Source organism: Herpailurus yagouaroundi, unplaced genomic scaffold, assembly GCF_014898765.1.
Source record: "Herpailurus yagouaroundi ecotype Mexico unplaced genomic scaffold, PumYag 184, whole genome shotgun sequence".
In the NCBI taxonomy this organism is placed as follows: Eukaryota; Metazoa; Chordata; class Mammalia; order Carnivora; family Felidae; genus Herpailurus; species Herpailurus yagouaroundi.
Window position 1 is genome coordinate 30,121,631 of NW_024412415.1, and position 17,387 is coordinate 30,139,017.

At 52.4% G+C, this 17,387-nt stretch overlaps 2 protein-coding genes across 2 annotated transcripts in view; one reads left to right on the forward strand and one right to left on the reverse strand.

Annotated features, from left to right (window-relative positions):
* RASL12 (RAS like family 12) overlaps nt 1-3,378 on the reverse strand; it is a 14,976-nt gene extending 11,598 nt beyond the window's left edge. The window contains exon 1 of the mRNA XM_040492984.1: nt 2,229-3,378. Coding sequence (XP_040348918.1) covers nt 2,229-2,331 — 103 coding nt within the window. The 5' untranslated portion in view covers nt 2,332-3,378. The remainder of the gene's footprint in view (nt 1-2,228) is intronic.
* Nucleotides 3,379-8,244: 4,866 nt separating this feature from the next.
* On the forward strand, nt 8,245-11,919 carry KBTBD13 (kelch repeat and BTB domain containing 13). Its single transcript, XM_040492983.1, has one exon. The coding sequence runs from the start codon at nt 8,288-8,290 to the stop codon at nt 9,665-9,667; it is 1,380 nt and encodes a 459-aa protein (XP_040348917.1). The 5' UTR covers nt 8,245-8,287; the 3' UTR covers nt 9,668-11,919.
* Nucleotides 11,920-17,387: the final 5,468 nt, after the last annotated feature.

The following is a 17,387-nucleotide window of genomic DNA, read 5'->3' on the forward strand; positions in this document are numbered from 1 at the left end:
AGAGACAGAGCATGAACGGGGGAGGGGCAGAGAGAGAGGGAGACACAGAATCGGAAACAGGCTCCAGGGTCCGAGCCATCAGCCCAGAGCCCGACGCGGGGCTCGAACCCACGGACCGCGAGATCGTGACCTGACTGAAGTCGGATGCTTAACCGACTGCGCCACCCAGGCGCCCTGCCCCTCTCATTTTAGGGAGGACTTATCTAGCCTCTGTGACTCCTGGCTGACACTAAGCTCAGCTCTTTGGGGGAAAGGGTCTAGAAGCTGGGGAGTTGGTTCAAGAAGCTCAGAAGAAACCAGAAATATAAGGAACCATGTTCCCCTAGTTGCATCCTGGCTTTTTTTTTTTTTTTTTTTTTTTTATGGCAAGAAAAACCATGAGAAGCAAGCCTAACAGGTGTTTTTAAAGACTCAAACTGAGGGGTCCAGGACCCACTCAACCAGTTACCTAGACATCCCCCACCCTGGTCAAGTCATGAAAATTCTGAAATATCGGGCTTTTATTCCAGTTTTGGCTATACACCAAAGACTAAGAGCTGAGTTGATCAGTCTGTGATCCCCAGGGTGAGTATGAACACCCATGTCTCAAGTAAACACATTCTAGCCCTTGGTCCTCTATATCTCAAGTCTTGGCTCCAACTAGGGCCTCCACACTCATCATGGATGTCCCAAAGAATGGAAAACCTAAAATGAAGTTCTCCCCAAGTGTACTTCATTAATAGAACTTTGATTTTGTTCAGAATTTAGTGACATAAAGTCCCAGGGCCAGCCAACTATTGTGCCGGACTCTTAAAAAGAAATGTGAGAGGGGCGCCTGGGTGGCGCAGTCGGTTAAGCGTAGGACTTCAGCCAGGTCACGATCTCGCGGTCCGTGGGTTCGAGCCCCGCGTCGGGCTCTGGGCTGATGGCTCAGAGCCTGGAGCCTGTTTCCGATTCTGTGTCTCCCTCTCTCTCTGCCCCTCCCCCGTTCATGCTCTGTCTCTCTCTGTCCCAAAAATAAATAAACGTTGAAAAAAAAATTAAAAAAAAAAAAAAGAAATGTGAGATTTTAAAGAAAATCCTTAAAATTCTTTCCCAAGATTCCTTACAGTGTCATTCTGCAAACTAATACCCAGGGAATACACATACTTTAAAATTTAAATTCCTTCATTCATGTAGTCACTGGCTAAACTATACCAAAGACAGAACTACCATTTGATTTTCAAAGGGAAAAGGGCAAATCTTTTCTGTAGGAAAACATGATTCAGAGTCCCCTCTCTGAGTCAGGGGGCTGGTTTCAAAAGTGGAGAGTAGGATCCCAGCGAGTCTCAAAGAACACTCTGGGGAAAGAAACATAGCTAACTGAGCCCTTGTTGGCCAGTCACTAATGGCTGTAACTGGAAAACAGCCCTCCCACCTTTAGCTGCCTGGGACTGTGAAGTGGCAGGACAGAGGAACGAAACCTTTTTCTGGGTCTCTGCCTACGGGGACACCCACCCACCTGGGTTTCACTTGGGTGAGAGCTGCCAGGAGTGTTTAAGCCAGAGTTCGGTGTTGGCAGAAATGATCTCAGTGGCAACCCAAAATCTAGGTTCATCAAGAACAAGGCCCAGATACCTGGGATGGTAGTCTAAGGGATTTCCAGAAAGTCAAGAGAGGGGTCTAACTTGAAAATTACATTTGATAAGAATGCACACTTTGTTCCAGAATCCATTGAATTGGGGTGGCCCCTCCCTGGAAAATCCCAATAGCCAGTGACCTCTACCACCTCCCTTCATCCCCAGACTAAATTGAAGAATAGCAAGGCTGTAACTAAGCTCCTAGGGGCCTGAGCTAGAGATCAGCCCCTAACATGTCCTTGCAGTGCTAGTCACCAGGGCCGACTGCTCGCCCCAGGGAGAGGAGATGGAAAGCAGTGAACAGCAAGGGAGAGATCAGCAGAGGACCTTGAGACACAGATACAAGCAGAGAGGAAAGACAAGTGGTGTCCGAGACACAAAGGGAAAGACAGGCAAGGAACAGAAGACAGATGAGAGATGGAGGAGCTGAGAACATAGTAGAGAAACAAGAAACAGAAAAACTGAGGCAAAGAAGAAAATCGCGGTGTCTCACTCAACCCACCTGGGCGCAGGAAGCCCCAAAGCCAGTGGGAGAGCCTGCCTGCAACCAAGTCCACAGCGTCCACACCTGCTCCCGGTCTTTCGGGTCTTCCCCTAACTCCTTATCTTCCCTCCCGCTACCCAACTCACCGGACTTGCCAGCCCCGCGGCGTCCCAGGATGGCCAGGTTGACCTCGAGGGGCGCGATCTGTGACCCGCTGCCTACGCGGGGTTTCCCGAACACCGAGGACATGGCGACCCTGCTGAGAAGGTCACGAGTCCTCTGCCGAAGGGCCCCGAGCCGCGTGCCCGCCTGTTGGGGCCCTAGAGAGCTAGTCGCCGGCTCCTTTCACACTCGCGGGCTCGGGCCCGTCGATGTCCGCGCCGGGCCCGGCGTCGAGAGCGGAGAGGGCTGCGTTCCCGCGGCCCGGCCCAGCCGGGCGGGAGGAGGGGCCCGTGGAGGCTGGCGGGCGGGGCCGCCCGGAGAGCCGCCAAACTCCTTGTAAGGGCTGCGGGAGCCCCCCGCTGGGAGGGAGCTCTGGCCGGCCGTACAGCCCAAAGCAAGGCTCGGCCTGGAAGACAGCGCTGTCGCCACTTGGAGCTCCCCCAGACCCTGCAGGCAAGGCCCAGGACCGGAGAGAGAGAGGCTGGGGTAGGCGGAGTGAGGGGAGGGATGTTTCCAGCCTAGTCTGAACCTCCGTGCAATCTCTTTCCACCTGCAAAAAAATCCACTCCTTCCTTTGTTCTACGCAGCTGGCCCCGCCTCCTCCTCCGGGAAGCCTGCCCGGTTCAATTCCCAGCCTTGCCCTTTCTCTAGGTCACAGTCACAGCCAGCTCAGCCTTGGCACACAACTTCCCCAACTACATTACCCTGCCTTTCGGTGTGGGGACTCTCAGGCATCACTTAAACTCCAGGCAGAACCCTGACTCCTGAGAAGGGGAAGAGACTTCTTTACTAACATTTCATGGTCAATATGTATCCAGCTTCAAGAAACCTAACCCATCCTGGATTACTGTGGATTACATTAACTCCTGATGGGAGTTAATGAGTTGCATGTGTTTGTGGCCTAGTGTGTAAACGGAGCATTTTACTTATCCTAAAACCTGGCACCCTCTCATGCCTATAACGATTCTAGGATTGATGGATGAGCCTGGTAGGGGTCACCTGACATTTCTTTTGGGACCCAGGATAAATCTGATCATGATGGAGACAGAGCAAAGGGCCCACATAGGGAATCTAATGCCAGCTCTTTCACTAGGTGACCTTGGGCAAGTCACCTCACTTCTATGAGCATTGGTGTTCCCATCTATATACTAAAGAACGGGGAAAATAAATCCAAAATCCCATTATGTGATTCAAGCCTGAGAGTGACAGCATCAGCCCTCCGTTCTAGGTCTGAGTACTTTCTAGAACCAGGTGGAGCCTCTCTTGTGAAATATACTCCAGGCTAGAGTGGGAAAGGGCATAGGAGTCTGAGACCTCTCACTGCAGCCCTTCTCCCTCCAACCCCACATCCCCAATTCCCTCTCTTTCCCCCAGTTAATCTACCCACCCATGTGAAAAAGAAATCATGGAAAGCCAGATCAGAAGGCAGTCTGGGGTCAGAGCCTGATGGTAATAACTTCTCAACCAGGAAGGAAAATTCTTTCCCAGAATAGGACATGAATACTGACTCAGCCTAATTGTATTTGTAGGAGATAATGGTAAACCAGCTGTGTTAAGACTGAAAGGTGTTGGGAAAAATTTGTTTAGATTACACCCTCGGGCCAAAATCACTCACAGAGCTAATGCCCAAGGGTTTTCCTTTGAGTTGTAGGTGGAGAAAAAGTGGGAGCCAAGTTCCAGCCACTTCCCTGGGCTGGCCCCAGTCTTGAGAGGACAAACTGGTTCTGGAGGGGTCTATGGGAAGAGAACCAATCTCATTGGCGAACTGCTGGAGGGTAAGCTGTGGACCCCTGCAGATCCAACTGGGTGTAAACCTGGGCTCTGTTAGGTCCCTGTCTGTGATGCTGGGCAAGTTACTTTCCTTTAAAATGCAAACCAACCAGTAGATGGGCACTGTAAGGAGGCAGGTTCCAGGTTGGTGTGTGAACGCTAACCATCTGAGCTGTAGTTAGAAGGGGCTGTCTTAGAGGAAGTGAGCCCCCCAATATTGAAGGCAACCAAGGGGGTGACCACTTCCAGGAGGTGTTGTAAGGAGACTCCATCATGACTTGCAAGATGGGATGAGATGACCCTTAACTCTCATCTAGGTCAGAGACTATTTGAACAAGTTGCCAGCTGGTTACTCAGCCCTCAGCTGTGACTGCTAAGTGCCCAAAGTCTGCTTCTGGTATGAGGCTTGGGAATAAAAGTGCCAGCCTCACAACTGCAACCAGCCCCTTTCCCCATCCTCAGTCTCCTCATCTGTAGGCTGCTTGTCCACCCAGATGTGCCAGCTGCACTTCTGGACTGGAAAGGCCTTTGGAATGAGCCATTTACTGTCAGACCATGGAATCAACTACTTTGCCCTCCCGGGCTTCAGTTTCTCATCTTTAAAATAGGGATAATATTAAGGATTAGATGAGATAACATGAAAGTGTCCCAACCCAGAGCTTGGCCCATGGCCCACAAAAGCAAAAGATAGTTTTCTCCACTCCCCTGACATGAATAGCACATACTTCTCACCCATCTACCAAGAAGCCACAACTGTTTAGCAAACAGAAGTTCGGACACTGAAAGTCAAGAGACAGGTTATTCTGCCAGGGCAAAGTAGTCCGACCCTCCTTATCCCCTACACCCAATCTTTGAGGCTCCTATAAGGGGCCCTCAAGTGCTCAAAATGACCCTGCCCAGCAGTGGACCTGGAGCATGTGTTCGATAGATGTCTCTGGAGAGAATGAGTAGGACATGTACAGGTCTAGACAGGTAGGGCCTGTGAAGATTTCCAGATGCCAGGTCCTACCCTTGCCACTCACCTCCCAGGAGCCATTCCACATAAAACTAAGCTTTTGGGACCCCTTTGTGACGTCACTGTATTCCCTGGAAGCACAATATGACAAACACTTCTGTGGTCGTTCAGTGATAAATTCAGATGTCAAAGCTAAACAGAACCTTAGAAGTCAGATCCAAGCTCCATTTCACAGATGAAGAACTAAGGCCCAGAGAGATTGGGTATCTTTTGCAAGTCAGTGGTGGTACTGGCATTAGAACCTGGCAAGAATCCTGCCTCCTAGTCCACTGCTCTTCCTCAGGCCCAGGCAAGCGCTTCGCTACCCTGTGCGCAGAAACACTGCCATGGGTGGCAAGGCCAGGGATCCACCATCAGGCTCAGGGCATCTTGTGGCTATGTCTCCTTTATGAGACTGCAGGCACTTTGGGGAATGGGGTTGTGTCTCTTCCATCACACTGGGGACTCCCACTTGGTTTAGGGCCCAGGAGTCCACTTAACAGACCTGGTGCCAGGTATTGTGGATAGAGAGATGAACAAGGCTAGGTGAGTGCTCTAGAAAGGCTCCGAGTCTGACACAGACAGATTCCCCCTTTCCTTGCCCCCACCCTGAACCTCACACAGTATGGGGGTGCAAAGTGGAGAGAGAGGTTGGTGTGAGGTCGGGCAGGGCCTGGGAACTCTGTGGGCTGCCTACAGCCAGGATAGTTCCTCGTCCTCTCCGAGTCCCAGAGGGATGCTCACTGTCTGGTAGAGGAAACTCTCACCAGCTGCAGACAACACCCCACTGGGGCCTTGGGAGGAGGGCCAAATGGCTGATCCTCAGGCCAGTCTTAGAGCCATGAACCCCCCCTTGGGTGACCCCCTCCCCACTGCCTGGCTGCTGAAGCCAGAGCTGGGTGTGTACACAGTGCCCCAACCCACTGAAGCCAGAGCAGGACTAGTGAAAAACTGGGACTGGGAGCCAGCTTCAGCCAGGAAGAGTTGCTCTCCTTCCACTCCTGTCAGGAGAGGGCCACCCAATGTCTCTATCTGCCAGTTACCAGGTGCCTGGAATAGGCCATTTGGGAGAACTGTGTCCCCCTGTCCCTTAGGTTGGGCCTGGCAGGAGGCAGCTGTTTCCCTCCTCTAAGAAAAGGCTAGTACTGGGCTGGGGCCTGGGGTCAGTGGACAGGATTCAACCCTGTCCCACATCTCCGTTCATAACAAGGAAAAGCCCAAGCCATCTATAGGCCTTCCTCTCCTCATCTGTGAAATGGGAACAGTTGGATACCTTCTCCCCACCCCTGAGGCCACCAGCAAGGACAGAATCAGGACTGGGCACCGCCGAGTCCACTTTCCTCCAGGAGGGCGACTATCAGGCTTTCAGCCAATGTCTGGCTTCAGGGAAGGAGGGAGGCTGGCAGAGGGCCTGGGATAGTATTTGTGAGGACTCCTGCCCACCCCCTCTATCTCCTCCTACTCTTCCTGTCTGGTCCCTGGGGCAGAGCGTCCTGGATTATTTCTGGCTGCCTCCTCCAGGCCTTTGGCTTCCCAGGCTCACACAAGTGGTCCCCATATCCCTGCCCTGCTTTGATTGAGTGAACTGGGTGGGAGTTCCCTGGCAGAAGAGGCACATTTGCATTGACCTGCAGATTCATACGTGAGGATCTGTGCATGTGTGTGTGTCCTAGCGGTGAGAGAAGTTCCCCTGCCCCCTCCCAACTCTGGCTTTGTCACTGTGAGCCACTCCATCTTCCTAAAGAAAGCCTGGAGTTGAACATGCCCTGAATGGCAGATACCATCCTACACAGGTCTGGGCCTCAGTTTCCCCACCTGTAAAGTAAGGTGGCAGAAGAAAATAGTCTCTAAGCTCTCTTCCACCTGACATTTTGGAACCCAAAGTCTTAGCTGGTCACTCAAGGAAGTTTCTTGCAGTGGGGAAAATGCCCTGCAGTGAGCAGCAGGAGGCTTAGGGCTGTCCGCTCCAAGCTACAGGACCCAGGCCAATTCCCTTTTTGGTCCTCCACTGTAAATGAAGGGGTTGAACCACAGGAGCCTGAAGTTTCTTCCAATTGTGACCTCCTGTCAAGAGGTGAATACCCAGCATTTGTAGCACAGAAAGGCAGCAGAGCACAGTAGTCAGGGGAACACTCTCTATGGTCAGATTGTTTGCAAGCCAGTCAGTCCTAGCTCTGCCACTCTCTTGCCATGTGACCTTGGGCATGTGACTAAACTCTTGGTGCCATAGTCTCTTCATCCATGAAATAGAGACTCATAGTGTTTCTGTGAGCAATACATGGGTAACATCTATTAAATGAGGAAAAATGAGAGTATCTATTCATAGGATTACTGCAGGAATGACAGGAGTCGAATGGCTTACCAAAGTGCCTGACATACCATGCAAATTAAGTGTTAACTGATATTATTTTAAGAACCCTTCCCCTTCCCATCTATATACTTATGATCCTCTCATCAGCCCCACTTACCTTTTCCCAAGGTCCAGAGCTACACAGCAACGGAGGGACGAGTGGGGAGCAGACATCAGCTTCCTATTCCTAGCTCAAGTCAAGGAGTACTTCCACATTGAGGTTTGAAGGACGCTCAACTGTGACCCTCCCATTTTTTACAGAGAAGGAAATCAAGGCTGAAAAGGAGACTGAACCAGCCCAGAGCCAGGGGCAGAGGTTCAGGCTAAATTAGAACCTTCTCCCGACCCCAGTCCGGTCCACTCTATTTGCTTTATCTCTGCTGCCTCTCCCTCCAGCGTCCAAGAAACTTAGCTACCCACCAACCCAGTGGGGTGGGCTAGATGTTAATCCTGTCCTTGCTTCTTCCCAGCTGAATGACCTTGAACAAGTCATGTAAATTCTCTCAGCCTCATTTTAAACATCTTACAGATATTATCCCAATTGGTAGATGTTCTTATTGGTCACACTCTGAGGAAACAAGGCCGAGTTGGGGTACTTGCACAGGAGCATACAGTCGCTTTAGTACAGGTTAAAAGGGGGTATCTTTGTAAGCAGCTCTCACAGTGCCCTGCATGCATTAGGTGCTCCATATGTAGTCACTATTGTTTCTATTTCCCACACGGAAGTGAGTGACCCTGCAGGACTCCCAGATGCCCTCCGGCCCGCAGCCATCCAGCCTGCCGGCCACCACATCACATGAGCCATACTATCTTTAGCCAGGGAGATATTTATATCCCCTGGGAAGTTTTTTTCCGCTCTGGGGGAGCCCCAGAGTCGGTGGCCGCTGAATCCAGGCCCCCGCGGCGGCCCCCCGCCCGACCGGTTCGCCATGCCGCGGGCCCCAGAGGCCCCCCCGGTGCAAGTGTGGGTGGGCGGCCAGCTCTTCCAGGCCGAGCGGGCCCTGCTGGTGGAGCACTGCGGCTTCTTCCGTGGCCTTTTCCGCTCCGGCATGCGGGAGACGCGCGCGGCCGAGGTGCGCCTGGGCGCGCTGAGCGCTGGCGGCTTCCACACCATGCTGCAGGTGCTGCGCGGCGAGCGGCCGGCGCTGGCGGCCGCCGACGAGCTGCTGCAGGCCGTGGAGTGCGCCGCCTTCCTGCAGGCGCCAGCGCTGGCGCGCTTTCTGGAGCACAGCCTCACGTCGGACAACTGCGCGCTGCTGTGCGACGCGGCCGCCGTCTTCGGCCTGCACGACGTATTCCACAGCGCCGCGCTCTTCATCCGTGACGGCGCGCACGACCTGGCGGCCGAGCTGGCGCTGCCCGAGGCGCGCGCCTACGTAGCGGCGCTGCGGCCCAGCAGCTACGTGGCCGTGAGCACGCACACGCCGGCGCCCGGCTTCCTGGAGGACGCGTCTCGCACGCTGTGCTACCTAGACGAGGAGGAAGACGCGTGGCGCACGCTGGCTGCGCTGCCCCTGGAGGCCAGCACGCTGCTGGCGGGTGTAGCCACGCTGGGCAACAAGCTGTATATCGTGGGTGGCGTGAGGGGCGCCAGCAAGGAGGTGGTGGAACTGGGCTTCTGCTATGACCCGGCCAGCGGCACGTGGCGCGAATTCCCCAGCCCGCACCAGCCGCGCTACGACACGGCGCTGGCTGGCTTCGATGGCCGCCTCTACGCCATAGGCGGCGAGTTCCAGAGGATGCCCATGAGCTCTGTGGAGCGCTACGACCCCGCTGCGGGTTGCTGGAGCTTCGTAGCTGACCTGCCGCAGCCGGCTGCTGGCGTGCCCTGCGCCCAGGCGTGTGGCCGCCTCTTCGTGTGTCTATGGAGGCCGGCTGACACCACGGCCATAGTGGAGTACACTGTGCGGGCCGACACGTGGCTGCCGGTGGCTGAGCTGCGGCGCCCGCAGAGCTACGGCCACTGCATGGTGGCCCACCGCGACAGCCTCTATGTGGTGCGCAATGGACCTTCCGACGACTTCCTACACTGCGCCATCGACTGCTTCAACTTGGCCACGGGTCAGTGGACGGCGCTGCCTGGCCAGTTTGTCAACAGCAAGGGAGCCCTCTTCACAGCGGTGGTGCGCGGCGATACAGTCTATACGGTCAACCGCATGTTTACGCTGCTCTATGCCATCGAGGGTGGCACCTGGAGGTTGCTCAGGGAGAAGGCCGGTTTCCCAAGGCCCGGCTCCTTGCAGACCTTTCTTCTTAGGCTGCCTCCTGGCGCCCCGGGGCCTGTGGCTTCAACCACACCAGAACTGTGACCCTGGGCTGGTCTTAGGAGGGGATATCCCGGAGTCTTCGCTGAGCCATGGCAGAGTCTATAAAGCCGGCCTTTGGAGCTGTGTGGAACTTCTGTCTCCCTGGTTGAGACATCCAGGTCTTGGGCATTCTGGTGATATGAACATGTCCAAGAAATTCAAAGAGTTAGGGCGACGCCAGGGTCTGAGCCCTCAAATTACTTGGGCTCTGCTGAGAGATGGTGGGTCACAATGCCAGTGAGGGGGTAGGATTTCAGTAATTCAGGCTTGTATGTGAATGGGCCAATAATTGAGAATGGCTAGGAGTGAGTTAGGTGATGTTAATCGAACTGCCAGTCAGTAGGCAAAAATTAGGCACCCACTGTGTGCCCAGCAGTGTTAGGCTTAATGTAGCTGTAGTTGCCAGAGGGGTCCACAAAGCCCTAGAGTCTAATCCAAGACAGCAAAAGGTTTACACACACTTGTCTTGATCCACGAGGGCTAAAGGCAACAGGCAAAACAAAAACCTTCACAATGGAATAAAACAAAATATTGAAGAAATCCGGGCAAAGGGAAATAAGGAGAGGAAAGATAGGTAACTCCAGGAAGGAGGATCTTATACAAAGTGTATGGAGAAGACAGGCAGGATAATTAGCTGCTGCAGGGGAGGCTCAGAAGGTGCAGACAGAGCTCAGAAGAGGAGATGGGGGAAAGCTGGGGCAGGTGGCAAGAGGCTCTGAGAGCCCAGCCTTTAAGGTGGAACAGCTGTGGATGGAGGCATTTGGGGAGGAGGCGAGTCTGGGATGGCTTGCAGAGACAATAACTGAGTTAAACCTGGAGTGAGATGTGGAGGGGTGGTAGGGTTCCCCACACCCCCTTACAGGATGTGGACTGGCAGGGGAGAGCTCGTTTGCAAGCCCCTTGCCCACTTACTTATTTACCATCACCCTTCGGGCAGTGGATTATTAACTTCCATGACTGTAGGTTACTCAAGGTAGGAGCCCAGTCCTGGCCGGGTCTCACTGTCACATCTCCCTCAGTTGTATCCCTCCTCCACCTTCTGCAGGTTCATTCTCCTCTAGCCTCTGCTCCTGCCATTCTCTGGGCCTGGAATGCCTTTCCTCTCCACCCCTCACCCTTCTTTTGGCTCTGTTCCCACCTCCTCTGTGCAGGGTTGGCTGTTCCTGACCTTGGCTACCTGCATTGCTCATTGGACCCCTGACTGACATCATTCTATGTGTGAAGCCATGCACGTGTGCAGATGGCAAGCGCAGAGATCCTATCGTGCTGTCAACTGACCTGAGCACTTTCCCACCTACAGAATCAAATACTGAGGTCCTGAAAGAACCTCAGGCTGTAGAGGCTGTACTCCTTAGGAACCTGGTGTTGGATGAGGACTCTTGTGCCTTCTTTAGAATATTCCTACCCTGATTTCTGGTCAGATGTCCTCCAGCTTCTCCATGCCCTTGGGCAGACTTCTCTGGGTGTCCCGAACGGTCTCCATCCTCTTGGACCTGAGACCCATAGGAGATCCTAACCTCATCACAAGCCTAGAATGCAGTGTCAGCATGGAGCCTAGCATTAGGGCTGCTCTAGCTGCCTTTTTCCCTGACCTATGTCCCAGGCCCTGGAGAATGCTGCCCTCAGAAGCCCAGGACCTGCTTGCCCTGGAATAGCCTAATCTGATGAATCACAACAATAAATCCTGATTTTTGCATCCTGTGAATAACGCGCAAAGTACTTTCACATCCGTCTTCCCTCTCCAGTCCTACCTCATTGTAGGAGTTGGATACCTTCTCTCACTTTTTGATTCTGTCAAAGTATAATTTTTATCACATGTCAAAGGTTTATTTAACTCATTAACAAAAGAACCAAAAGAGTGGTTCAGAGGACCACTTGAGATTTGTGTCTTTAGTTGGAAAAGACATATTGAAGTACCTTTGCTACAATAAGAGGTGAAGCTGGTTAGTGTCTTCCAGGGCAATAAAACTGTAACTTTGGTGGTTCTGTACTGGACTTCACATACACGCATATACCTATTTATACATGCAGCTACTAGTTAGCACGTAGCTTTGCAAAGTCAGGACTCTAATCAATAGTAAGTTGTAAAACAGAGGTATTTAATTTTTCCCGAGAGAATTAAATAATGCTTAACTGTTCAACTCTGCCCCACAATGACATTGAAAAGATATATAGTCCTTTTGCCTATTTCTCTCTTTTTTTAATGTTTATTTTTTGAGAAAGCATCAGCAGGGGTGAGGAGAGAGAGAGGGAGAGAAAAGTGCAAGCAGGCTCCACCCTGTCAGCACAGAGCCCAATGCGGGCTCAAACCCACAAACCATGAGATCATGACCTGAATTGAAATCAAGAGTAGGATGCTTAACTGGCTGAGCCATCCAGGTGCCCCTACCTATTCCTAAGTTATGGATAATTTCTCTTAACAGTTTAGAGCACTCTCCTTACTCCTCCCGACCAGTGCTGAACACCCTGAGATTTGTCATCTTGAGATCCATCAGCTCACCTGTCCTCTCAAACCACAGAGCTTTGTGTTTGTCAGCTTTTGCAGCTCGCTGTGTGAACCTGTCCACAGGGTGGGGTGGTATTCCTGGGGTGGTGGTATTCCTTGGTTCAGAGCAGCCCTTTCTGAGATGTCTTTTGTGCATGATAATGGCAGTGTTCACAGTGAGCTCTCCTACAGTTGGTTTATTTAAGCTCTGTAAGAATTTTAAGTGGTACACAGCTTGGCAAAACCCCTACTCTTGAAGATTAAAAAAAAAAAAATCCAAACACTCAAAGGTCACGTGATTAGAAGAGGCACAACTAGGAAGTAGCAGAGCCCAGCTTTGAACCCAAGGCCACATGTTTGTTGTCTGTAGCTGCTTCCCTCCTTCATGGACATTCTGAGATGGACAAAGTGTTTCTGCCAGTCTCCTTAGCACTCTTCTCCCTGTTACCCTTCTCTCTGCACCACCTCTTATTGGGATTTACCTGCTCCTCTAAATGCCCTTTCCCTCTGCCTGTCATAGGAAAATTAACTTTCCTGGGTTATCTTGCCTTAGGATCTAGCTGGTATTCTAAGAGCCTGCTTCCTGAGGGTGCTAATGACTTGTTAAGGCTCTGAGGGCTGTTTGCACTTTCACAGATTGTCCCTCCCTTTCACAAGGTGTGGAGAGGTTTTCATAATGCAGCCCCCCTTCTCTGACCTTATAGGTCAGGCTCTGTCATTCCTCCCACCACCCACTGCAAGGGTACTCACCATGTCTGTGTGCAGGTGAGCAAACCACCTGAAAGCTCAAATGAGTCACCCAAAGTCACACAGCCAGTCAAGTGGAAGAGCAAGGACTTGGGATTCTCAGCCTCTTATACCCTGGCACCTAGACTTGACCACATGTGAAGGTGTTTGGGAGGCCAAACCAGGTACAGGTGGGTAAATATACATAGACACCTAGGGGTTACTAAACCCAGATGGCAGGGTTTAAAAAAATCTCTCTGTCCCAGCTTGGAAACTCACTCTTGAGAAGTCTGTCCTCCCAGAGAGATCTGTGCGTGCGCGCGCGCGCGCGCGCGCGCACACACACACACACACACACACACACACACACACACACAGACTTTAATGCAGTAAGGAACATTTTCCTGAGCCTCCATAACAGCCCTGCAGCCCAATTCTTTGGATCTCTCTCCAATCCGCCACACACTTTCTCCTTGACCCAGACTCTGGAAGCCTTGCACCCCAAGCTTTCCTTTCCCTGGAAACTATCCTGTTTTGGTTATATAGCCTGCCTCACAGAGGCAGAAGGAGAAGCCGGAACTTCCCACCCTCCACCCAGGGCCTGCTTCCCTTCAGTCTGCTCATGTGTCAGCCTGAGCCATACTAATGAAATGCCAGCCAGACCTTGTAATTTCTCCATTCAGTCCCTTGGGTGGTTCTTCATTTCACTCGAGTGAAAGCCCAAGTCCTTTCAGAATCCCCTGCCCCATTTCCTCCCTCACTTCATCTCTTACCACTCTCCCCCAGGCCACATTGCTTCAAACACACTGAGCACATTCCAACCTCAGGGCCTTTGCACAGGTACCTGTGTCAGTCATACCTCCCCCACTTAGCCCCTGAATGACTGCTTACCTCCTACAGGCCTTTGCTCAGATATCACTTTCATTCTGAGGACTTTCCTGAGCCCCCCCTGCCCCCCCCGCCATAAAATCTACTTCCCCCTTCTCTGCTGTTCTACTCCCTTCTCCTATTTTCCTCCATAGCATCTAGCATCATCTACCATGCTAAACTTACTTCTTTAGTATCTGTTTCCTCCTACTAAAACTTGAGCTCCACAAAGGCAGAGATTTTCACTGCTCTATCACCAGGACCCAGAACAGTGACTAGAACATAGTAGGGGCTTAATTATTTAATGAATGAATGGTGCTCAATGAATGTCAAAAGAATGAATGAATGAACTGATCAATCAGAGGAAAAATTCATAGAGGCTGTCAGATTTCAGAGGAGAGGAGTCTCATTTCTGGCAGGGGCAGGGCAGGCGACCAGGGGAAGCTTTCATGGGGAGGTGATGCGCTGTGGGGTTCACTGTACTTCCAGGGGAGAGTGGGATCTGAGAACAACAGCAGCTCTGCCTTCACTTCTCTGCCTTCAGTAGAGGGGAGGAGACTGGAGTTGGAAGTGCTAATCATCCTGTGAGGAATCGCTCCTCGGCAGTGGAATACTGGAATACGCACAGGGCTGTCCATTTATTTTCCTTTGGCCCCAAGCAGCTGGGTCTCATTTTCACCCTAATTGCTTTGCTTCAGGTTGCTGTCATTTGCCAGGGATAGGGGCAAACTAACTGTGCTGATGGGAGAAACAGATGTCAGCTCAGAGTCCTCCTCTGAGCACCTGATCCTGGGCACAGAACATGGGACCCCCATGGAGGGGTCTTTAAGGACTCATCCATGTGGTGTCCTCTGCAACCCACATGATTCGGCCCCAGCTGGAGTGGGAAGCATGGAAAGGTGGAACCCCTCTCTCTGGTTTCTCAGCAACTAACACAAGGTAAAGGGAGCCTTCTTTACCGTGGGGATGCAGGGTCTTGGGCCAGGGTATAAACATCTTGTGCAAGGGTATTCTGTCTCTTTTTACAGGGAGGAAAGGGAAGTCAGGGTTGGGGGGAAGTAACCAGCCCGGAGACATAACAGCAACGCAGGGGACCACCCTGAGCTAAAACCCACATCTCCAGAATCCTCTTCCCATCACACCATGCTGCATCTCTGTGCTGCCTGCAGGACACCTGTGGGAGGTCCCCCCAAATGACCGATCAGGCCTGCCCTCCCTGATTCCAAACCTCCATCCTTATTTTTCTAGTTAAGTCTCGCCCTTCTGGCGTCCCGTTCTTTCAGCCCTCCGCTTTCATTCAGTGGACAGAGACGAAGGAATTGAACTCTAATGTGGCATCTGGGCACCTGTGCCCTTCAAATCTCTCACACACACACTAATTTTGATAATCCTGAGCGTGGCCCAGTGTGCTTTGCTTTTCAGTAACATTTTCATTCTAACAGGGGCTTTCTGTAGATGCGCCTAACCCCCCCACCCCCAGTCCTGATTAGCAGAGAGAAGTGCAGGTGCTCAGAAAGGGAGCTTGCTAGTGGGGTGGGGGTGGAAAGAAGGGACTGAGGATCTTGCAGGCTCAGCAGAGGGCCAGCTGTGTCTGCCAGGCAGCCAGCTCATCTTGGAGTCAACCCCGGCTCTGACAGTAACTGCCCTGTGACCACAGCTAAGTACCTTCATGTTGCTAAAATGAATGTGTCTCAGCTCCAAACAGGGAGGACAGTTCCTGCCCCGGAGGGTTGGTAAGAGTGATGTGAGAACCTACAGGCCACCATGTGTTATGCTCACCTTCCACATCCCTTTCTCCACCCCCTCCCTTTATCAGGACTCTCTTCATGAGGCAGGCAGGCTTTGGACGAGCCAAGTACTGTCCTGTAGTCTGTGCATTTATCACTCAGTGAGGAGACAGGATGGCATGATCAGTAAGCATCAGCTTTGGCATCAGGGGACCTGGGTTCATACTCCAGCTCCATCACTTGCCAGCTGTGTCACCTGGGCAAACTTGGTTTCTTTATGAAATATTTGTGATTATAAAACTTAACCATATACAGAGTCGTTGTGCAGATAACTTATGTGAGGCACCACTAGCCTTCCCATTAGGGAGGTAGGTTGGAATCTGAGTGTAAACAGCCTTGAATGCCAGGCTAACTTGGTCCTTATTCTGTAGGAAGTGGGGAGACACAGCAGGTGTTTGAGGTGGTAAATATGGAAACTAGATAACATGTTTCCTGAGTTCCAGTGCCAAGCCCCTCACGCTGCCCTCTGCTGCACGGATCCCATCTGCCCTTCCAGGTCCACTCTCCCCTTCTCCTGCTCCTCACCCCAGGAGGCTGCCCTTGGGGGGTAAATCACTGGGCTCCCTTGACTCCAGTTCAGAAGAGAGGCACCAGCAGAAGGTGAGGGGTGCGGAAGATGGGAAGTCAGGGGACTTTGTTCTCAGCCCCCTCCCTGCCGGGCTGCCTCACACTGATCTCCCTTCAGTGGCCTAAGTTACAGCTCCTCTCCCACTCACTCTCCAGGCCCAGGAGTGGTGAGAGCCTCTCTGTCATTAGTCTTGCACTGTTCCTGTAGTAGCCTTCCAGCCCTTGCAAAGAGCCTCTGATGACCCAATTTGAGTGTGCCATCCTTTCCTGCTGAGATACATGCCCTGTCCCCTCTGGCCCTGGTCTCTCCAGGCTTCTATCACTGAATGGCTAGGTTTGGGCACAGCAAAGGATACTGGAAAATGTCCATCAGGCCTTGGCCTGATTACACAGTGATGGGAACCAGAAGAACATCTTACCAGAAGGGGTGGTGCCTCCGTGTCCGGAAGCTAGGGCCTTTGCCTCCCGAGCCACTTGAATTTGAGGGGAAAAAAGTGACCTTTAGAGGCTCTCTGAGGAGTGGCTGGGAACGGAAACAGAACCAGATGCATGAGCTTCAGGGAGCACAGCTTCTGCTGTCCCATCCCAAGCCAGGGACCAGGCAGTTCTGCATCCCCGGCCTCTAGGTAGGGCCTGGTTCCCTGCAGCCCTGGCCAGACCTGACCTTTACCAGGTTTAACGAAGGGATCCTACAGGGCACATAAGGGAGGCCCTGGAGACCTTCGCTGCCATCCATTTTGCTGAGTAATGTTGGCCTGGTTGCATTACCTTTCTGAGCCCTCCATTGTATCTGTCACTGAAGATGATAGCCTATCTGTGCACATGTTTGTCATGTGGTCACATGAGGGCATGTGTGTGCCAGGCCCATGGTGAGGGGAGCCAGAATACTCCAGCTGCTAGCTCAGACCTTCTGGATTCTAACTCTAGCACTTTCTGACCATATGACCTAGGGCAGCTGTTAACCTCTCTGAGCCTCAGGTGGCATCTGTCAGTGAGGGCTGTTGGGAGGTGAGTGAGATAGTACACAGAAGGAGCTTAGGACAGTGTGAGGCCCACAGCAAGTGCCGGTAAACCAGAAAGCCCTGTGCCCTTAGGCGAGGGCAGTGGGTTGTCCTGCCAGTAGTCGTCGCTCTGACTCCAGATGGAGAAGGTAATTAATGACTATATGGTGTGGTTGAGATTGCCAGAGTGGGGCTTTGGCCTTGAAGGTATCTGCCACCATTCCTCTTGATTAGGCATTGTCTCCAGAATATAACCCCTTGACCCTGCACTGTCTTAGGGACATAGGCCC